The sequence below is a fragment of the Rhyacophila brunnea genome, unplaced genomic scaffold (assembly GCF_057557595.1).
Source record: "Rhyacophila brunnea isolate RB1 unplaced genomic scaffold, BYU_Rbru_1.0 scaffold_21, whole genome shotgun sequence".
Taxonomy (NCBI): Eukaryota; Metazoa; Arthropoda; class Insecta; order Trichoptera; family Rhyacophilidae; genus Rhyacophila; species Rhyacophila brunnea.
This window is the reverse complement of record NW_028232871.1, coordinates 6,519,291-6,544,159: the sequence shown is the minus strand read 5'-3', so window position 1 is coordinate 6,544,159 and position 24,869 is coordinate 6,519,291. Positions and strand designations below refer to the sequence as shown.

At 33.3% G+C, this 24,869-nt stretch overlaps 1 protein-coding gene across 9 annotated transcripts in view; it reads right to left on the bottom strand.

Annotated features, from left to right (window-relative positions):
• The window catches only part of ASPP (Ankyrin-repeat, SH3-domain, and Proline-rich-region containing Protein), a 1,089,659-nt gene that overhangs the window by 28,436 nt on the left and 1,036,354 nt on the right, over window positions 1-24,869 (bottom strand). For all 9 annotated transcript variants that reach the window (XM_085948756.1, XM_085948757.1, XM_085948749.1 and 6 more), the window contains one exon: window positions 9,474-9,652. In XM_085948756.1, the coding sequence (XP_085804882.1) occupies window positions 9,474-9,652 (179 nt within the window). The remainder of the gene's footprint in view (window positions 1-9,473; window positions 9,653-24,869) is intronic.

The window sequence follows — 24,869 nt, the reverse complement described above, 5'->3', positions numbered from 1 at the left end:
AAGAGATTTTTAAGAGAATTGGGTGTTAGTAATTGCTCAACATATTAGTTACCTGTAGGTATTATAACTCTGGATCCAAATACAAATTTAAAAAAAAGCAATATGTGAATTTACCAGATCCGTGATTCAAAGTTGAGACACATGACTTTTTAAGTCGATGCAGGCGTGATTGTAATTTTCGTTATTGAGTAAGTAGTATTTTTAATAAGTTTGTGATTCATGAAATTTTGTATGCATATGGTAATACAGTTAATTGAAGAATGTAACATGTAGTTTTAAAATATTAATAAGAATACCAAATTATACATAGGAAAACGGTTAGCAAAAAAATATTCGGACGTCAATGTGAAAAGTGTGCACAGCTTTTGAAATCTTAATGACTTTTAATGGAACCGCTAAAAGTGCATATCCCGCAGAAGTTTTGCACTGTTAACACTGAACGTAAATTTCTATTATTATTATTCTGCAGAGTAGACTAATGGAGTACAAAAATAAGACGAGATTGCGGTAAATAAGCAATTAGGGCGTTAAACTTTTTCAAATGGGTAACAGCTTGTTAATTTCCCTAAATTTTTACAAATTATTATATCTACCTAATTTATTATTACGCAGGTAATTTAAACATTTCTTTGTGTAAATGTGTTACAAATAAATTGTATTAAAATTGTAGTTTGTTTTAATTAAAATAATATTTTTCATTTACCATTTTGAGATCCTTTTGTACGACACATTATGTTCACACTTTGAATAAAATCCAAACCATATTAATTTAAACTATTTTTAAATCTAATTATATTAATGTTAATAGTTAGTTTTTAAATCTAGGTAGTTTTTATATTACTGGCCATTTTACGAATCAAAAAACAAATCCCAAAACTCCCCACTGATCATAAAGTAATTGAGAAAAAACCTGTCGATGGTCGAGTTCCAAAAATCACAGACGGAAAAACTACACAAAAACGCCAGCGACGAATAGAAACTCCGCAAACTTACGAATGGTATCAAATTGAACATCGTGCTAAAAAAATAATGATTTAAATGCCAGAAGATATTATTTGTACGCACTAAGAAGAAAGTACCGGGATTTATTATTAATATTATTTATTTATAATATATTATTAAGTAACCCTTGTTCGATGACATAAAGAATGAACGGTATCAATTTATTTCCATTAATAATTTTCCGAACAAACGTCACTGATCATTTAAATTTGGAATACAGGGAAACGGCCGACTTTATATTGTTTGTTTGTGCGTCGTTATTATATGAAAATTATTTCCACGTTAGTAAATAGATTATTCGGATTGTTTTGTGGTGTACGAATTTTCTATTTTGATATGCGGTTTGTTTAAGAATCGGTTTAGCACTGAGAAGACAATGCACTTCGCGTGACAGGCGCTTGATCGACCCGATTTTTCATGCCCTAAATCCAGATGCGTTCAGATAAAATGTGTGCAACACACTTGGCACGAACGAGTGTACGGTGCAGATATATTGTGTTTCTGGCAAAGTGCTGGGCATCTGCAGCCGCTGATTATGTTTGTCCTTGAACGATCATCACAGAAGCTCTATAAACATATCAACATCTTCTTGAAGTCTCGGAGCCATTAATTAAAGTCACACATTTAACTAGGTATGTGTTTTAATATAGATAAACGTTACGTTAATAAACAATTGCTATTTTTGATAAGCTATTTTAATCCTATTGCTATTATTGTAGGTAACCAAAATGAGTATTTCGTCGTATGGGGAGTGTTTTCTTTTAAAATAACACCATTTCATGAAATACAAAGTGCGAATAAAATAATGCATTGAACGAAATTATAATTAAAATTCTCATTTTCAGGCGCTGCAAACCAACTCGCCCTGAATCTGTCTAAATCAAGCGTATCATAAGGCCTTGATACCGTGATAAGGTTTGGATATGAAGCATCAGCAGTTGTTTATGGCTGGGAATGCCTTAGGAGCAGATGTCCAAGATTGAGGTCGCCATGCCCTCAAATGTGCTTTAACTGAGTTTATTGAGATTTTTTTCCGACCATGTCCGATTCTAATAGGATCATAAGGACCTCCACAGAGTTGAGGTTTGTATTAAGTAACAGATTTTGATTTTTTTGCGAGAAATGGATGTCAGCCACTTGCTCAACCTATTAGGTCCATACCCTGACTCACACACAAATTGAAAAACAATATGTGTACTTGCCAGACCCAGGATTCGAACCCGGGACCCATGGCGTGATAGTCCAACGCTTAAGCCGCGCGGCCACTGTGGGTGTATGAGATATTGAAATTTAATTTAATAAAAAGCGCCCACGGGAGAGAGGAGCATGGAGAATTAACAAAAATAAATGATTCTATTTAATTTACATATAATATGTAAAAACAAAGCTAAAACAAAGCTAAAACAATACGGACATACAAAAACTAATTGAAGAGTTCTTCACGTTTGCAATAAGACGCCGTTTTAAAACATTATATGTGGCCTTTGTTACGACCAGATCGGACGGCCCGATCGGCCCAGCAGCTGGTCGGATCGACTTGAGCGTCTCTTTCCTTTCGGAGCACATTCCCAAATGACAGTGGTAAATGCTAACTGTATTCAATGTCAGTGTGCATATTTACCATTAGTGAGTGCGTATAGTGCCTGAAGATGCCGAAAGCGAAACGCGTGTCACAAAAAATACTACAACAATAGAAATAGTACAAAACTTAAATTAATTAGAATTAAAATTAAAATTCCATCACGATCTCTCGGTCGATAGTATAAATTATCAAAATTATATAGGTAAGTATATTTTTAAAATTTTATATTTACTGTTAACTTTTACTGTTACTGTTTAGAGAAACGAATGGGTTAGGAAGCAGACAGGAGTACGCGATGTAATAGACGTTGTCAAACAGCTGAAATGAGATGGGCGGGGCACATTGCTCGCCGAAAGGACGGCCGCTGGACAAATGTCGTCATCCAGTGGTATCCAAGGGGCACGAAACGGCCACAGGGTCGCCACACAAATGTTGGGCTTCGTCATGCGTACTTCCCGGGTCTTTTCGGATGTTACGGTATTAAAACTTTTATTTAATTCTTTAGTTCGAAGCAGACTTGAGAGTGGGTATATTGTTTGGGCACCGCATCAGTTGAAGTATGGCCTTATGGTGGAGAGGGTTCAGAAGAAATTCTTGAGACTCCTTTATTTGAGGTTGTACGGATACTATCCGTGGCTTTATCCAACTGACTTTCTCTTAGGCATGCTTACATACTGCAGTTTGCAATTTAGAAGAAATCTTTATTTAGCTATGTATTTTTTTCGACTTATACGAGGTATAAATGAGAACTCTGCCATTCTGGGCAGTGTTGACCTGTGTGTCCCTGATAACTATCTTAGAAATAGAGAACATCAGTTGTTTATTCTCCCAAGGTGCAGAACCAACCTGCCACTGGTAATGCCAATTGGGAAGGCGATAACTATGTTCAACGAAATTGCTTCGGGTGTTGATATATTCCACCTACGTGAGGATGAGTATAGGTGGACGTTATTTTATAAATTTTTAAAATAGGGTCTGCTTAACTCATCCGGTGTATTTCCATGTACCTATATAATTAATATTTTTGTATGTACATGTTTGTTTAATAACATATTATCTATCTCTTTTTTATGTCATGTTGTGAACGTCTTAAACTTATAATTTGTAATGTCCACAATATGTAAAAATAAATAAATTGAAATTGAAATAAAAGCTGCTGGATTGACGAACAGGTAAAGTTCAGCGGAAATACGTGGCAGCGAATGACACAGCACCCAGCGAGTTGGAAGAAGCTTGGGGAGGCCTTCATCCATCAGTGGATTGACCCCGGCTGATGATGATGATATTTACTGTTGAATGTAGTGCATATTCTTTAATATAATGGATAAATATATGGTAAACTTATTGAAATATGTCTAAAGGTAAATATAAGAAGTTTGATGTAATATAATATTATATAAGATGTGTGAGTTCGTATAATATAATAAATAGTTCGCAGGGAGACATTGACAGAGTCGTAGACACGCATCTCCCACTCCTTGAGACGCGCGTGATAAATCAAACTTATTCGAATAGTTTGGGAAACATATTGGTGGAGGAATCTATGCCATGGAAGGTAGTTTAAATTATGGAAGGTAGACGTCCCAAATAGATGTAACACCTGCTGATGATGGATGAGGTGATAAAACAAAGGTAGGGTAAGGTATCCGAGGTGCGGACGGGCGACAGGAATAAATGCACCAAATGACTTGTGACATTCAACCGAAACGGATTCGCAAATCGTTTTTTGCCCATCTAAATTGTTCTCAATCTGTTAAAGAGGCTGAAACTGTTTGGGAAGGTTCTCGGATATATCTTCGAAGTTTGTTCCGGCTATGTGAGATGTAACAAATCAATTTATGATAGTATGTTGACCCTTTCATAGAACATCATAATATAACGTTAAACGAATACAAATGAGTGCAATTACTATAACAAAATTGCAGCCACATATATATTTACCTACTTATATAATATAATATGGATTTCAAAAATTTCCGTGTGTGTACTGTACCTACTTATGTACGCGCGTTAGAAGTTATACTTCTTTGGCGTAATAAAACTTGTGATAACCTAGATTCTTCGACTAGCTCTTAATTATCTTGTTAAATTACACACTCAAGAAAAAGGGCCGCTTATTGGAGCGCTGTTGGTTTATTTCTCTACACTTTAACTTATGTATATTACTAAATTATATAATTATTTCTCGTTGTTTTTATTTTTAAAGTAACAACTGTCACTCTGACGTTTAATCGTTTGTTTACGTCAGGAATTGCAAATGGCCGACAATAATAAATTCGTTGCCTCGGCAGCGGAACAATTCTACTATCAAACTTGCGTTTGTATTTTGTAGTTTGTATTTACATATTTCGCGGAGTCGTTCGGTTGGCAATACTGACGTCATGTTAAAAAACTTCATTACGAAAAACGGCCTTTGAAACTGATTTGAGGCAAGTGATGCGCAGGCTACGCGTATACTGCGATGCGTTCATCTAGCGAAAAAATGTAGACAGGGCTATTCGATTGCGAGGTGAGGGTTACCACCAAATACCAATGTACCAATAAGATGTTTTCAATTCCCGTCAATAATGACTATATTATTTGTACCTACTATTAATCAAGTTCATCATATTACTAATTTGATTCGTATATGCCATTATGATTAATCACATTTTAGTTTTGCCGCGCTTGTAATTGCCTAATTATAATATTAATTAAATGAATTTGTTACCAACATCTCAATGAATACAAACACGATTTATAAAATAAATGTAGCATTCTTCATTGAAAATAAATTGAAATAGTTCCAGAAACACATCAATCTTATACAAATCTTGGATTCGATGTAACTCGTTTGCTTATCGGTCGAAGGCATTTACTACTAAGCTACCGATCCAAGCACTACTAGCCTTGTAGACATTACGTAGGTAATGCAGACATTTTAAGCCATGCATTATGTATATTGTTTTTATTTTTCTATTTTATTGTTTAATTTGTATTTTTCTTAAAGTATTGTTGTTTTTTTTATTTATATTTCTTTTGCTATGAAATTATTTTTTGCTAGTACTGTAGTCTGTACTTTTTATTCTAAATGTCATGTTTTGAACGTCTTGAATATATTCTTGGTTAAGTGCTTTTTTAAATAAATAAATTAAATAAAAACTATCTACGCTATCTGATGTGGATAACTACCGTGGTTACGTAAGTGTTATCGCACATTGACTACTCTACCAGTGCGAAAATAATGCTATATTCATTTGTTTTGAATATCTCTTATGAAATGAATATCGAAATAATATATACTTAAAAAATTGAAATATCTCGCGCGATATAAATGCGATTTAAATAATATAAATATGATAGGTCGATTTATAGTGCACAAATAAAATGTACAACGTACCTATAAGCTAGCTGTAAAGTTGAAAATAGTGAATGCAAAATAATAGGTTGTATTGGAATAACAAACAGACGGCCATTTATGATTTAAAATTTAGAATGCAGAAAGAAAACATTATTTGGAACGAATTTAAAAAAAAAAAAAAATCCAAGCCCGTACACATTTTCCCGGCGTTTCGCGAACAGCTTCTCGGAATTTCAAGCAGTTTTTTTCGAAACTTAAAAAATTGTGCGGTCATTACAGCAAAGTGTTTTCCGAACAAATTTTCACAAACGAAAGAAAGCAAGCGTACGCGAGAACTCTCTCAGCTTGTTTATTTTCAGATGCGGGCTTTTAAAAGACTTCTTAATTGAAAATATTATAAATAAATGCGTCCGTATTTTTTGGTAGCGAAAATTTTTCCAAGAATGTCGCATGGTCTAGTTATTAAAATTCTATAATTTGTCATGTTTACTCAATTTTATTTTAAAATATAATCAAAAACAGTATCTTTATGCCAGTGGAAAAGGTTGTAGGTAGGCTGTTAAAATTCAAAATAAATAGTAGGTACACACTAAACTTTGTCAGTATTTGTTTTTTAATTAACTATTTTTTTTATTCGACGAATAATTCACTAGACTTAAGAATGTAATATTTTAATTATTGAACATACATAATTTTGAAAATACTTCTGAGAAAATACACTTTAACCATTAGTAAATATCTTTTTGAACCTGCATCTCTCGGAAATCGCGCCCATGCACATAGTCCACTATGCTAAAAGTGTCATACTTAATTACGCCAAATTGTAACTATTGGCTTTTTTAATACTTGTTGAATAAAATAATAGTAAATTAATAATTATTAGCAAGTTCAAGTATGTTACAACAAAAAATCTTGGAGTGATACGTGATGTCGGTTAGTAATTAAAGTAATATTTTGATTTAAAATACAAAAGCCGATCACCAATATAGTAGCTCAATTTAGAAAGCGCTTCAGAAAAACCCTGTCAAATCTAAATCATAGTAGAGAACCGTCCAAAATATTTGTTTATTTATAAAATATCTAAAATGATGTATTTTAACCATATTTTTTCGATTATGATTTGGTTTAGGCACGGTTTAATTAAATTTTAAAAACTAACCAGCACCATCTTCAAATTATATTCGTAGTTCAAAGAAAACAAATAAATTTGGCTGATAAAGTTTAGTGTGCACTATTTATGTCGAATCTTAACAGGCTACTTCCACTCCTCGCCACTGGTACGCATCGACAAAATGTCGTAACAGTTTAATGCAATGACAAATATAATACTTATAGAGATATACAAGGGCTTAATGTAAGTACTTAACAGCTTATATTATAATGTATTATCCTGCTATACGTATGCATAACTTCATTGTATAATGTATACCAGCACAGTTTCCTACGGCGAAATAGCTCAAGATGAAATTCCATTCACCCCGTATTAAAATTTATGTAATATCACTTAACAGTTATTCTCAAACTTACTAAATTTTCCGATCCCTCAGTAGGTATGGCAGTATGTGAAATTTGCGAGAAATTTGTTTTTAGAAAGAGGTAAGTTTACAAACTTAACTTTAACGTAACCTAACCTAAGTTTGCCCAAGTTATTTTAATATATATTGCAACAAACAAATAGATGGATATTTAATGTTTTATGATATTGTTAACAGAACGCGGGATTGCATTCGGTCGTTTTCAAAGGATGTTTGTCATCGTTTAACTCTACGGTAGCTTGGCCTCACCTTGACAAGGCTTTCATCCAGTAGTGGATCAATCGAATACGACGATTATATTTACATGAGTTGGAAATACCTCAGAGACATTTATATTAGAAAAAATCTTACCCAATAACGAAGAAATTATCTAAAAACCATTCAGTTGAATAGTAATACAAATGTTGCTAATATTGGCGACTGGCTTTTGTAGTTTGAAGTTTGAATCAAAAAAACAATATTATGTACACTTATACACAGGACAGGATTTAACATAGGGCTAAAAGGGCTACAGCTTAGGGGCCCCGATTGGAAGTTAGCAAATAAACTGAAACAACCGTCTCCGCGCCGAGCTAGACAAAAATAGAATTGAGCTTTTTATATTATAGTATTGTTGAAATCAATTGCAAAAAAGGAACCCCTATATTATAAGTATATTAAACAGATAAAAAATACATACAAGATGTGAACGAATCAAATAATATAATATCGACTGAGGTCAGTGTTGTATTTCAGTTTTTATTCTTGCAACATGGGAAAGCTTAATAAAAACTATCATTAAATATTATAATAGTTTAGCGGGATACATCAGGGGAACAATTATTCTGTCATTAGACTGACAGAAATAATTGTCATGTTGCAATTGAAATTTTAAACTAGAATAACTTCAGTTTTTGGGGCCTCCGATACGTATTAGCCTAGGATCCCTTCAAGTATAAATTGGGCCCTGTTTATACATATCAAATTATGTATGTTCTATTAAGAAATAATAATGGGATTTTTGAACAAACGAAGATAGAAATCTTTTTCTACAAATTGTTTTATTAAATAAGTTGTCTTTTATATTCTGAAAAGGTTTTCGATAAAGGATAAAAATTAATTAAATAAATATTATAAGCATAACTGCGAATACACACTTGGGAAAGTTCAGACAAACGGGTGCTGAAAGGCGTTCTTAATTTTAGATTACATGGGCTTGAATCAAATTAAATAGTTTAAATACGAAATTGTTGGTAAACAGGTAGGTACGTACCTTTTATAGATACGTGCTTAGAGTTATTAAGTGAATCCATGGAATTTGTTGTGCATTATTTATGGCGGTGAGTGAAAACAATATAATAATATGTTAAACCTATGTTGGTGGTTAGATTGTACCATTATATTTTGCAGCAACTGCGTATCCCTTCAAATCCCGGATAGCTGTAAGGCACAATGCACACTGATATTCGACTCGACACCTACATAATCCTAGCTCAGAAATAATGTCAACAAAGTTGTGTTCACTCCCGCGTATAGAGACGCGATTTAATCTATACACTCTGTACACTACACACAGCTAGTACAAACGTCAAAAACTCAACTGTGAAAATATTCAAACGGAATAAATGTCCATTCTACATCAGAAAAAGAAACAGTAATTTTGTACTAGCGTTTTTTGTATGTGCTAATATTGTGTACAGTTAATTAATTAGAAATAGGTATACAAAAATAGTAGTGTTTGAATTGTTGGAAGGATGTTAACATATTTCCATTGTCGATTTCGAGCTCTCTCTCTGATACGACTGCGATTTCCAACAATTTGTGTCAAGTATTAATTGTCGATAATGTGCGACGAGCCTATGAAATATTTTTTTGTTGCAGCGATAATTGTAATATATAACCGTCAAATAATTTTTAATTTGATATTGTTCCGCTCAAGTAAATGCACATTTAAGATCATTTCGCCTGCGTCGCTTTTCATCTAGGTACATTTAACTGCAAAGTACAGTACAATTTTATTGAATGTTTGTCTCACCATAAGTTCTCTTCTGAGCTTATCCAGTTCTAGGGCTGCTGGCGGCTGGGCTCTCGGCGGTGCTCTTCCTCTTCTCACATCCTCGAGTTGCCTCGTCAGTTCTTCGACTTTCGCCACCGCCACAGACAGTTCTTTCTCTTTTTCATTGAACAAGGCTCTAATGGACTCCAAGTCGCTCGCTGGAACAATAGAAACATAATATACAAATTAATACATTGTTAATAAAATATATATAACTGGAAGGAATCATAATATTATGAACTATGTAAGTATAATATATGATAAAACTAGCGTTGTTAAATGTGTACCTAGCTATAAAGAAAATAACATATTTTGCCTTAGGAGCACTTAACAAACAGTGCGAAATACACAATATGACAGCCTGTTTTGAAATTTAGTTACTGTTTATGATACACTGTTATTTGCAATCTAATTAATACCTATTCATATAATAATCTCAAAATACATAATAAAGATTCATTATACCTATAGGTACAACTGAACATTTATAAAATTAATACTATCAACCAAGCGAATACTTGTTGGAATCTAAACATTTTACTGACCTGATTGATGCATTTAGTTTACCGATTATGGATTATACCTCAACATTGTTTATTTATTCTTTGTTTATTTCGTAGGTATATATATTTAGTGATATTAAATTTTCAACACGCTGCCTGGTTCAACTGTTTACCAATAATGATTAAATGCTCTTACTGAATGTTATAATAATAGTGAGTATCTAATGCATGGCTCCACAAGGGTAGGTTGACAGAGCTTTAGCCTGGGACCCGGCGTGGCAGGTCATCCAGATAAGTGAGATAAAGACAAATTACAAATTTGTTCTGATAGTCAAAAAAAGTCTATTAATTTTAAATAAGTATGCGATTGTGGGATGCAATTTTTTTATTATTGTGTCAATACTCGACACTAACCATAATTCAAATGGATGTATTAAAAATACAAAAAATTGGTTGACATTGTATGAATACCATTAATTTTACCACAAACACCATTTAGAAAACGCTACTTTAGAGTAGCAAGCACACTGTCTTTAACCTTGGTCCGCCAAAGATTTTGGTCTGGGGGCCAGCTTCAGGATGTGGGGTCTATGATTACAAGCATTTTTAATTTTGTTTTTATACTTGATCTTTTACTTAGTAGGTAATAAGGTTTTATCATATATTTTATTATAGTGATTTATTATTTATAAGCAAGAATTAACTGAGTGTTTCCAAGTAATTTAAAAATCTTATTCGGCAGTATCTGTAACTGTAGGTAACATTCTTCTTAAGGTGACGCATCAGTGAAACGCCAAATAATTTTCAACTGTACGCGCGACGAAATTTTGTACTCGCTTCGCATTCATTGAGAGAACGTCGAGTCAGACATACGTCACTTTGCTGCGCGATGGCGACGGGCCAATTAATTCTAAAATCGTGTAAAGATGACTAAAAACGTTACCCATTTACTTTAAAAAGAAAAATGTCAATGAATATATTATTATTGTTACTAATAGAATAATAAACAGAACATAAAATGGACGTATGTTGGATTTATATGAGAAATAATATTTCGTTTGACAGGCGTCTTTTGCACCCGCGACTCGCAATCCGCACATCGCCTAGCAACGATCTTTTTAGACCGTGCCTCAACTAATGCATGGCCTTAAGACGTGAGATAGTGACGGTCCCAATAATTATTATGTGACGTATGCCAATCAAGTACCAAATATAAACATATTCTGTTAAGTACTTATATTTCATATGACAGCTTTATTAATGAGCTTTTTTATGTCAAAAACTTTAAACCCATTTGTCTCCGAATCACTTAATAATACTGGGTCAGATGGTAAGTAATTGTAAGAGGGCAGTATTGTAACTAAAGTGTAGAACATTTCAGGTGAAAATAAGGTCATTTATGGTAACATAATTCTCCCGTACTTTACGAAAATGACGGATTGCTTCCTGAGACACGGTAGACAAAAAGGTCTCTACCCTGACACCGCATTTTTCCAAAGCCTACCTTTCTTTGAAATATATATTATTTTCTATCTCCCTGCGTTTATATATAAAAAAGAATTTTCAAGTGGAATATAAATGTACATATGTGCTTACGTATTTAATTTGTATGAAGATAAATTCTGTTATCTCTTCTTATTATATTATTATAATTTACCGATGTCTGACATACGGAGTTAATATTTATACCAGTATCAACTAATTAACCGAAATTTAAAATAAGATTATATTAAGATTTTTAGACACTCAAACTCATATTGTAATTATAATATAAAATTCTTATATTTATTTAATGCTGATTTAAGAATGTTATGTCGAGTACTCATTAGCGAGTCGTTAATTGTGACCGCTGCAGATACAGTAGCCAGTATGTACGCCAAATAATTAGTTCGCGAGCCTAATACATAATTATTTTGCATCTAGAGTTGGTTACAGTATCTGGAACGGTTACAGTTATGGCTCGCTAATGAGTACCTGGCTTAAGGTTCTTGTAAATGTAAGTACCTACCTAAATAATTAGTTTTGAAAAACTTCAGAAAAATACATTGTAAAAATCTTCGATTGCACGGATATTAGAATACATTTCAATTAGTCATACGTGGATCGATAGTTGAAACGAATATTGCACTTATCAGTACAGTGACAGATATGAGTTCGAAACCCATTCGATCCAACTAATTTCAGGATTTTTTCTAATGAGTGAGTTTTTGAAATTATATATTTTCAAAATATTTTTTTTTATTTAAAAAAAAACTTATGGTTGAGTTGTAAATTTACATTGATTTAAAATATCGAGAGGAATAAAAGAAGCTGGATGATGCTTTCGTGAAGCAGTGAATTACTTTTGTTTCACTACGATGGGATAAGAATATGTACTTGCATTGGATACAGTGATGTATCTATAGTCTAAGGATACAGTGGTCAATCATTTTAGGTACCTGCCTATGTCGGGAAGCAAGGCACTGATAGGACGTGTAAATGTAAACCTCCTTGCGAAAGCTTTGCCTACGCAATAATGTAAATAGTTAATTCGTAAGTGCCACAACTCTATTTTAATATCAATTTGGAAACGACAACGTCTGAAATAATTTATAAACTGGGATTTAGGCATGTTTATTGCATCTCATAGGTCACATCAACTCTTGAATCATTTTTCCCGGTTATCGCGAGGAATGGTTTCCAATCCTGGTGTCCTAAAGAGTTTGAATTTACACGCGCCTGTCAATTACCTATATTCTGGGTCGGAACCGTTTCTTCGTGCCATGCCTAGCATGTGAAGTGTTCGATGTGTGGGTTATGGTGTTGAGGATGAAGATGAAGAAGTCGAAGATGTATGCAGGAACGAGTTTTATTTGCAGCGTAACGGTCGGTACATTAGTACAAATACAATGACAGTACATATTACGTACTGAGATAGTTAAGAGCCAGGTACTTAGATTCGAGTGATATTTTGATAAATCATTATTCGTAATTTATACAGTCAAAAGTAATACCTAAACATTATATTCCAGTACATAAATATATTGAACGAGTCAGCGGTTTAAATACGAGTAGTTGTGAATTTTATTTATTATTACAGTCATAATATAATATGATACTATGGGAATGGATATTAGACTAATTTTCCATTGCGATACCATATTTAATATCGCCAATGAATTTGCTGACACAGGTAAACAGTTGTTTACCGGTATATGAGTCCCTGGGAATTTATTATTGTGGTTGAATAATTTGATACATTAAAAATAGATATTTGATCAATAATATACTGACAGCTACACATGCATTAACGAGGGGCGCAAGACCAGTCAATGCGCTCCCCAAAGACATAAACATTTTAGTGACGTGAAATGTATTTTGTTTTCGAAATTTTATTTTTCTGTATTACAATTGTATTTTTTTAACATTTTCTTCTCTCTTGTGAGAGTAATATGTATTATAATGTAAATCTCATGTTGTGAATGTCTTGACTTTCCAGTATTTCCACAATGTTTTGTTTTCTTAAATAACTATATGAAAATGAAAATAGGTATAATAATGACATCGCAATTTCATATTATGTACCTAAGTCTACAAATTGTTCAGACATAACCTAAAAAAGGTACTCCAAGGTTTTCATTTTCGGCTCTTGAACCTTTAAGTTCATATATGAAAAGATAAAGCTTGTATATTCACACACCAAAAAAAGCTTATATATAACAGAATTTCAATCGTATCTTCAATTTATTTGACATCATGCGGAAATCCCACGTGTTTAGCAAAGCTTTATAAGCGGGCATAAGTAGTACCAAATAATATAAAATTCTGGCGGATTAGGCATCAAATATTCCTTTTAATGCCGGCGAAATACCTCCAGCATCCGAAAAATCTGGCCATATATCGCATTCCGTTTGAGCGAACAGCCATAGTAGATTTTCCCGGCCGCAAAGATACGTATGTGCATGTGCGTACGTAGGAACACTTAATTTTTCAGGGGGTGGATTTTTTCGAATGTGATTTCCTGCAAGCCGGCATAATTTTTCGGGAGCTTTTTCCCTTTGAGTCGCGTAAAAAAGCGCGCCGACCTTAGACAATAGATACAGATAGACACTTCACATTGCCTTGGTACGTGAAGCTGCGTGCCGTGTGTTTGGTTGTGTGAGTGAGTGGACATATGCGTATACAAACGTTCGAGACCATAGGCGTGCGGGAGAAACGGAATATTATTAATATTCATTGATGTTCATTGGTGGATATCTTCAATATAATAAATACAGAAACTTCAAAATGTATTATTATTTAATTATCATAATAATATGGTACCTACATTAAAATTAACAAAGTAAATAACTAAGTAGGTACATGAGTATAATCAATATTAAATTGACAAATTATCATATTAATTTACAAGTATCAATAATTCAAAGGTATGAAATCACATCATCTAAAAATATATACCTACAGAGTATATAAATAGACATGCACAATAGCGAATCGAATACAAAATATGGATCAAAGAAAATCACTTTGAAAAATTCAGATTATTAAAACACAAGTTGAAGGACGTGCAAAAAAAACCTATACAAATTATAATATTTGGATTATATAGAACAGGTCTGGGCAAGCGGCCCGCCAAGTTTTTCTGCGGGACCCGCGAGTTTTAATCGTATTTTTGAAAAAAAATACTTTTTTCTACATTTAACGCTTCGTTAAAAATAAAATTTTATAAATACATAAATTGCACCGTCAAGAAGATATCTGCAAATTTTACAACACTCTTAATTCGGACAAATTAGAACAACTTAAATAAAGATTCTGATCGAAAAATGTTGGTCATTTCTAGATCAACTTATATAATTATGTGAACAAACAATTTCAATTAGGATGATTATCAATACAAACTCTTTACAATCAAACATCACTGATGAACATTTACAAGCAGTTTTAAGAATCTTAAAAATTAACATCTGAAATTAAAAGGATGTTGAAGAATGTAAAACAGTTCTTATTCATTCTTCTCCTTAAATTGTTGGCTATTAAAGAATTATTTATTTTTTTATGTTGAAATTCTTTTTTCATGATAACGAATAACGTGTGTCCAGAAAATAATATTTTACTTGCGGCCCGCCGTTCATTTTATATTCCTAACTTAGCCCTTAATCCAAAAAGTTTGCACATACCTGAAATAGAACAACAAATAACAAAATACATATTATATTATTATCCTAGAACTCTTTCCATTTTGGCAAGCGATACGATAGACCTTCTTTATTATGTCCGATATAATATAATATAATTATAGACATGACAAAAAAGTGTTATTTGAGAGAAGATCTAGTTTCAAAATAATTGTCTAGCAATGCAGAAACTGCAGAACTTTTCAGTGCCTTTAAAATAAATAAAAAATCGGAAAAGACCTTTCAAAAAGTACCAAACAGCCTTACATAAATTTGCATTAAACATTATTTTGTATTCACTGTCGGCCTACAAATATATTCGATGCATATTTGACACGTACGTGCCACACTCCTCTACACTATAGTCCGACAACATAAACGTTAACTTTTTGATGTTCGGTTGGGGTCGGCTGTTTTCGGCCAGCACAGAAGCGACTACGAAGGGAACAGCCCGTATCACACGTAGCAAATCGCCTACCTAACTAAATGGCCATTCGACATCGAAAGATATGGGATGGCAAGAAATACACGAGAAATACACCACCTAGAACTCGGATCATCTTTTAATGAAAACTGCCTAACTACGTAATAACTATTGACCTTTAAATAATACTATTTTATTGTAGAAATTTCTTATTTTTTCAGTCGGTTCATTAAGTTTACTTGTTATGTAGTGTGTTCTTACAGTTAAGTACTTTTGGATTATTAGTTTTATTAGGAATACCACGTGGTTTTCTAGCGGCGATTGATCTGTCATGTGATCTTTTAATTCTTTAAAAATATCTGTGTGTACAAAGTGGCTTAAAACTTCAATCGTCATTTTTTCAAAATATTTCCCAATAGTATTTGCAGAATACAGCTTTACATATTTCTTAAAAACTAGTTCACTATATTTACAAATATAGACAACATCCTGAGAAGGATACCGTAAGCCGCCTACGTCTTTTTTAGCTATTAAGTAAGAATTTAGAGCATTTTTACGATCACTAGCATCCAAAACTTGCAAGCATCTCTCGCATACTATTATTCTGCTAACTTTTCTGACGACAAATCCAGCAATGTATCCAACAATGTCTTCGGAATATTGCGTGAGCGTACTTAAATCAAGCATTGTACTTTCATCAAAAGACGGTTGCTCACAATCATCATCAGGTGGGTCTACTAGCGATCTTTTTGGACAAGAATAATTAATCACATTCTCACTAGAAAGATTCAGACCATTTAAAATATTTATTTGGTCTAATGCGACACAGTTTCCATTACCTAGATGATTTATTTCTGCATGTACTAAGAGTTTCCTATATGCGCTTCGGAATTGTCTAGCGGTTGGATTATTATTAAAACCGCCCTGGGATCGGACAGCACCAAAAAACAATTCAATATGGTCTTGACTGATTTTATACGTGCATATAAATGATATATTCGGGTTAGGAACAATTATCATTTGGTAAAGGTGAATTAACGATTTTATACATATTTTAAACCCCAGAAACCCTGTTTTTTTTGCCGATGCTATCACTTGAGACCCATTCGGCCATCTCAAACCATCTATGTATGTTATTATTTCTGCAAAGTATTTTAAATTCTCATCATAATTTTTGGAATTGAGAGGTTTTTTCCACCCCATTGCATGTAAATTGCGAGAATTAAGAATATCAAATAAATTATTAAAATATCTTATAAAAGTGGAAGTTGACTGGCTATTTTCAAAATCTGGCAACTTCAGTGTATTTCTACAAAAATCAATAGCGTCAGCAACCGAGTTGCTTAATAACTGCGTAGCTAATTTAACTTTCATTTTTTGGCGGAAAAACGATATGTGCGATGCACGTAATTTATTCGCAATGTGTAATCCTTCTTTTTCTTGTAGATCATGGAGCTTTTCGATGTATTTCCAATCTACAATACCCCCGTCTTTATCAATTATAACTTTTTTTTCGCCAAGTGCATTCCTTATCAGTTTTATATTATGGCATGGATCAAAAAATACTGCTATATCTTGTTCCCTATGCCGAAAGGTGGTCTTAAAGTTATTTTCGTCAGAAAAATTACATCCTAAATCTTTAAGCATTGCTGTGTTTGTTGGTGCGCCATCGAAAGTTAATGCTACAATATCTATGTCGCAATCTTTTAGAAGATCAAGGCAATTTCTTACCAACGCACTTTTTTGTAAGCCGGTTATGCCATCAATTAAAAAATACCCTACAGGAATCTTCCATGAGTCATTAAGGCAACTCACTAGAAACGTAAGACATTCCTTTGCCATGGGCACGCAGTCTCCCTCTAAATTATTCCCTACATTTACATGACCATGGTATAATTTTCCATCCCATTCCAGATGCTTCCTAATCGCCATTTCATCAAAAATTAACACTCCTTTCAACCTTTTTTTCGATGCTGACGATTTTAAGCGTATGGCATCAAAAGCTTCTTTTGTAAACCCCGGTTGGCAATCAAGAGCAGTATACCAGCGTGATAATGTTTTTGGATGAGGTAAGCGTGTGGAGAATTGACTTCGAACATACGAATAAGCTCTAGGTGAATAAAAGTGCAGGGTTAATGCAAATTTACGTAACTCGGGACTGTATTGTTTTTTAGACGTATGGCCCGTGCTCGCGATCAAAAAATCTTTATTCCCCTCGAGTGAAGTTAAAAGTTCTAAATTTTCTTCTAAAACCAATTGTTTTAACCTTAACGAATTAATTATTGTTTTAAATGTGACGACTTTTTTTAAAAGTCGTCTTTTAACAGCTTGAATATTTTTTAGTCTACGCAGCCTTGCCGATGCTAATGCTTTTACACGGTTTTCCGACATGTTTTGTCTTTTGATAATCTCCTCCATATTTTTGATGAGCTTTCGCATTTTTTTTTTCCTTGGGGTATTTTCGGATGCTTGTATCGGACGTGGCTTCGAGACCTGAAATTAAATACATATGTAGGTATACTTTATATAATTATATTTTATACCATGTTCGATCCTAAAAGATCACAGAGTGGATGTTATATCAACAGGTTTTTTTATGAGAAATCGATGTTAGCCTCTTGTAACGTATCAGGTCCATACTCATATAACATGGCTTTGTAAATTAAGCCCGTAATTGTTGTCGGAACGAAAACCGAAATAGAGCCGATATATTATATTTTTTTACTTGAACCGGAACGAAAAAATAACTGTTCAAACCCCTGGTACATAACATGTAAAATTTTCCAGACCCTAGAGTCGAATCCGGGAACCTCCACATTAAATGCTTATATAGTAACCGCTCAGCCAATAATAATGGCAATGATATCCTTCTCAGAAATTCACTCAATACCTACCTACTTTCCCTAATTATACAATAGGTTTAAATCATTGTATAGCCCATTATCTAAATTACCATTACTACTATAGTCCAGGTAGAAAAAATCTTAGATATTTTTTCCGCATATTATAAATTTCACTAACTACAAAATATTGTCAATGATATTGATAATAATAATAATAATAATAGAAAATAGAAGAATGAATCATGCCAGTAGGTATGTTTTATCTATTTTTGTATTTTCGTTCAAGCGGTTGCCACATTTAACTGGTATTTTATTGTAATTCGTTTAAATTATATATTATGGAACCTCTTTGTTCAAATTACTTACCCTCAAAAAATGTTTCAATCCTTCAAATTGCGTGGGCAATGCGTCATACGTTAAGCATACCCTTTTTTTCGTTCTTTTAAGATATGCCGCTTCGAAATGTTTGGAACAAATACAACTACTGGAAGTCGGAGCCCAGCTGGAAGGATTGACACGATGTATTTGATTTATCCAATTCTGCCTTTTTGGTTCATATTTTGGGAATCTGTAATCCATTAGGGAGCAACATTACAATAACATTCATAAACCAATTACATTTAGGAAATCACGAAGCAAAAATGTTAACAAACAGGGCACTAAATCGATTATTCCTCGGGAGTTTTTCAACATGTATACTAAATTCCATTTCTTCAAAACAATAAAATGATTGCCTACTATAGGTAATCTTTACTAATATTTTTTTTCAGTTTTTTGTTACTTCAATTTTAACCACATACCCACTTTTTGCGGACGCCTATGAATAATCATTTCGCTAGTGCTCGCCCAAAGTGCTCGCACTAGACGTTCAGCATTAAAATATAATTTTCTATTTTTTTACATTATATAGTATTGTTAAGCGGTGAAAATGCATCCATTAGATAAAGATATGCATAATTAAAGTTATTTCGAAAAAAAAACTAGGTCACTTGATATTAAAATATATAATAATATACAAATAAGTTATCACGAACATGTATCAACTTACCTATGAAACGTAATACCATCTTCTTGCTTATCAGTACGGCTACCACATTTTAACACAACACACAGAACCATCTTTTCTACTTAATTAACTAAAAATATTTACCACTGACTTTATGTTTACCACAAAAAACAGCAATTGTTGCAACACGAGCTCGCGGTTATGGATGCTTTCTGAAGCGTTTCACCACGATTTGCCAGCGACATTGTTGGAAACTAACCAACACACGTGTAGACCTTTTATCTTACTCTAGCGCGTGTCTCAGAGATCGTAAGGGTGCCGAATACTTTCTCGCTCGCACTCATGCATCGTTTTTGTTCAGGCCTTGGCGCCGACCGAGAGGGCCCGCATCTAAGAGATTTTCCCCCAACCCTGTCGCATGTCGCAATTATATTATCATGGGAATTTTGTTGAACTGTGGAAATCTACGAAATATACTTGAGTAAATTAGGAATTACTAGACAAACGAAGCAATTTATTGTCAGACGGCACACATAAGAGAAAATAAGAAGAAGAAAAGATAGAGATCATTTAGATAAAAAGAATAAAACTTCTTATTGTTTAACGTTTATCAGAACCATATGGCTGTCGAACTGCCTTCTAAACGGGTCCCACTCTTCTCGGCATTCTACGATACACAAGGCCTGTGGTCACTGGAAGACCAAGAGCACTCATAAATTAGTAAAACTATCTGGGACATCCAATGTTTGCTTTAATTTCCAGATGCCTCATATTTAAAAGACAAGACAACGTGGATGATACAAATGCACATTAATGATCCTAATAATTATGTATCTACTAAATGTTTTATTTTTCAAACTAAAAAGTCGCATTCGACCAATCTACGGAGCTCCATTTGTCAACGTGTGTTTTGTGAATAACGATGACGTCACATCGACGTATTCGACATGTTGGAGATGTGCGAGCCTGCTTACTGTTTATTGGCCAATATCAAACTGTCATTACACATTATTTTTTTCTAATATATATATTATATATCTACGTAGGTAGCTATTTCATCAGTAATTTGTATGATAATATTTATTTTGTTTCAGTAAAAGTTGCTTCAATATGTCTACTGGGTGGGAAAGCAATACGGCCATTGTGACTATTTTAATAGCAAACAAGTTAATTAGATTAACCTAAAAATGGCCGGTGAGTCGTTTTTTTTAAATTAATTAACGTAAGTGAAAACCAAAACTGCAGAATAGGTGTGTAAATAAATTAATTTACAGCGCGTTTACTATCTGGGTTTGTAATTTATTACTATGTATATGGGTATTCCGTGAGTGAAACCATCAAAAGCCGGTTTTTTAGTAATACACTTAATGTAAGTGAATATATTATTATAAATGTAACAGGTTTGAAAATAATTCACTTTTTAGTTTAAGTGTTTAACACCCGAATTAAAGCTATACAATATGTAAAGCCTTTCCAATGAAAATAATGATATTATACAAATATGTATAACGTATTTTAATATGCGCTGACTATGCTAAAACCTGTGGAAACAATGCCATAATAATAATATAGAAAATAAAAAAAAACATGCTTTGGATTGATGTGAATTTAATTCAGCGGGTTGATTTGTACTCCGATCTAAGTAATACTATGGTAATACTATATGATATATATTATATAAGTTAGAGCGCCAATGATCATGACGAAGTGGCTACCCCAACGGAAGAGACCCAGAGGCCGTCCAAGAAGGAGATGGGCTGACGCCGTAGAAGTGGACTGGTTTCATATAGGATGGCCCGGTAACTGGAGAAGTGTGGCGAGAGACCGGAGTGAGTGGAGAGCGGTTGTGGAGGAGGCCAAATCCCACCCCGGGATGTAGCGCCGTGGAAGAAGAACTATATAATATATACCATCATAAATCGTCCGGTGTTCGAATTTTGAACTATGCTCATCACAGTATAATAAATATTGAATGCTATGCTAAATGTTAGCATGTGGCGTCCTCACTCAGGGGACAGCTTATACTGGTAGATCTATAGATCTTGAAGTCATACTACCCACTACTGCAATATTTACCAACCACCGGTCCGATAGTAGTTGTCGAAATACATCAATCGTTCGTCATTGATAGTCGAGAATAAAGAAAACTAATCGAGTTGTCTTTTGATGCCACTTTGGTATCAAGATAAATAAATAATAATTACAACATAAAAAGAACTTTGTATATACAACGTTTTTAATTTTTTTGTTGAATTATTATACTCAATATGCTCAAACTTGTACTTGATATGAAGTAAATAAAAAACAAACAAACAAACAAATATAGAAGACTGAAATGTCATTTTGACACTTCATTTTGATTTCCATAGTAACGCACGTATATATTAATAATTTAGTTGCTAGGACCACCCCATTAGCAACCAATAATAGTTTTTTACTTTTTACAGATTTTTCTGAAATAAATTTCCATACAAAACAGAATTAACTGAAGATGAATTCAATTCTGCTTAAAGATGGCTAAAAGTATTAAAAGAATACATTGGCAACGTGTTCTGATATATTCTAAAAGTTTCAAATGTCTAGCTAGTCGGGAAGTTAGTTTAAAATCGATTGCAAGATTTGTACTGGACAGACAACCACCGGACAAACAAGAATACGAGCTAATAAAAACGTTGTAAAATATTCAGTTACAAAGTCAATTATCGTCCACATTTTTTTAAACTAGGTAGGTATGTGATAAGAATTTTTCGGCTGTGTCAGTAAAAAAACAACGAATGGACGTCACGAATGCAACGAGTCGTATCTCTGAAACAACACTGAAATCATGGTTATGGAAGATGGAGCTACAGATTTTGCACTACTTTTTACAACTATAATTTTTTTAATTAATTACATATTTTAATTAACAATAGAATTTTTAAAAATGCATTTGCAATCAGACGATTTAAAACTAATAAACAAAATACTATATTAATAATAGTTTTTTCTACGTCAACGGTCCCCGAAACATTTCTACTTTTCTACCGGTCCGCAGGTGTAAAAAGGTTAACTGCATGTATAATCACTAGGGAGCGGATTTTTATGCAAGAAAAAACATGATTATATGCATGCACATAATATGCACTCAAAATCATTAAAATATGCACTAAATCGAAGAAATATGCAGTTAAAAATTGTCATTTTTTATGGAAAAAAAATTTAAATACTTACTTCACACAATATTAGTGATAAAAAATCGAATAACAAATTAATATTCTTAATCAATATAATACAGCCTAACAAAAAACACAAATAATAATTATAAAGTTAATCAATTACAATTTTCAACATATTTTTTTGTTTACAAGTGCAAATAATCGAATAAGAAAATAAATGCAATGTAAACTAAACACAACTTTGAAAAACAAAAACGACACACGTAACCTTTCCTAAATATTATTTGCTGTTATTTTTTGTCAGCAAAATAAGTTAGGTACCGTATTTTTTTTCAATATTGTGCTCTGGCATTAAAATTTTCCGCAAATGTGCCTCTATTTTGCTTATATGCGGAAAATGACCTCTCAACGTCCATATATGTGATTGGGCAAAATTTAAATACAAGTACACGAGTTGACTTCACTTTTTCTGATAAATCTACAGCTCGAGGATGCCATTAAAAATGCAAGTGCATCTAAACTAGCTATCTATATACCTAATTTAGTTATATTTCGATAAAATCATTAAAAAAAACTTGAATTGCAAATGAAAAAGCTCTAAATATGCACTAATATCTCAAATATGCTCTAACGTCTCAAATATGTATTTATATGCACAATAAAATTTTATTTTTGGATTCTGCGTCTCTCAAAACGGATTTCTGTGTAACTCTCGTAGATGTGCATACACCCCAACAAAACATGCACTAGCATATACATCCGGGCCCTAATAATCACACAACGCTATTTGTAAAGCGTTGTTAGAGGTGAATATCATATTGAGCAAAAGTATTCATCAATATATTTACTATTAAATTCGTGAATAATATAATATAATAAAAATAAACAAACAAAGAGCGCAAATTCATCTCATTTATTTCATATAGAGATTACCCTTTGAACATGCTTTGAACATAGTAATATTCGTTTGCCATTATTACAACTGGAGCCGGTTATGTTCCAAGAATTCAGTCAATCATATTATTTCAGGTCTGTTGGCTAAATCACGTTTCGGCCGAGTATTTTTGCGTTATTTTTTCTCCGAGTTGAAAAAGGTCCGACGAAAACAAGAAAAGGTCCCTTTCCAGAACACGGTGACCTAGAAGAGACAGTGTCCATATTACAAACATTGCCTTTCCTAATAAATCTTTGTTAGGATCATTTTATGCCTCGCTACAAAGGATACATAAATAAGATTTATTTTCATTCCATCGGTTTTCGAACTAGACGAACTAATACTCGTTCGACGATTCTTCATTGGACAGCGTGTACTGCTTTTATAATCGTATTGGAATTCTAATAAAAAGTGAAATTGATAGCGTCATCAGACTATTATAATTGGAACTGTCCCATACAATTTAATCAAACTACATATAATATTATGTTAGTTAGTAAAAAAGCTCATATGGCAGATATATTGATGTTTTAGTCATGATAAATACTGTCAATAATAAAGAAGTATTGATAATAAATTGTATGTCCAGTTTTTTTTTCTGAAATTGAAATATGTATCATCATAAGCCGGGGTCAATCCACTGCTGGATGAAGGCCTCCCCAAGCTTATTCCAACTCTCTTGGTCCTGTGTCGTTCGCTGCCACGTATTTCTGCCGAACTTTATCAGTTCGTCAATCCAGCGGCTTTTAGGGCGACCCTGTCCTGTGGCCGTTTCGTGCCCCTTGGGTACCATTGGATGACGGCATTTGTCCAGCGGCCATCCTTTGTGAGCAATGTGCCCCGCCCATCTCCATTTCAGCTGTTTGGCATACATATTTATACTTGATACAAAACGGCTGTCTGTATGGTATATGTACATATTGACACCTCCAAAAGTGTCCCCACTTCTCATAATCTCCCCCAGAACCATAAAAATTCCGGAACAATTATCGAGCTTACTCATATAAATATGAGCAGGGTTGACCACGTAAGTAAATTTTATAGTCAGCCTTTGACAACTTTAACATCAAAAGTTGTAGATATATAATCATGTTCGGCCGTTAATGTATATAAATTCCTGCCTTTTCTCCATACAATTCTAGAAGCAAACGTCCTAAAACCCGACATCATTATAAGATATAGTTAATTACAGACATTCAGCAAGCAGCAATTCTGTATGTTGTATATAATGAATCATAAAGCATCAACACAAAGCCTTCATAAGTAATAGTAAAAATCATTTTTTCACGATCTTGCATTTCCTTCTACTAAGGGTGTGTTTCTCGCACACAGAATTTGGATCAAAGAATTCTCT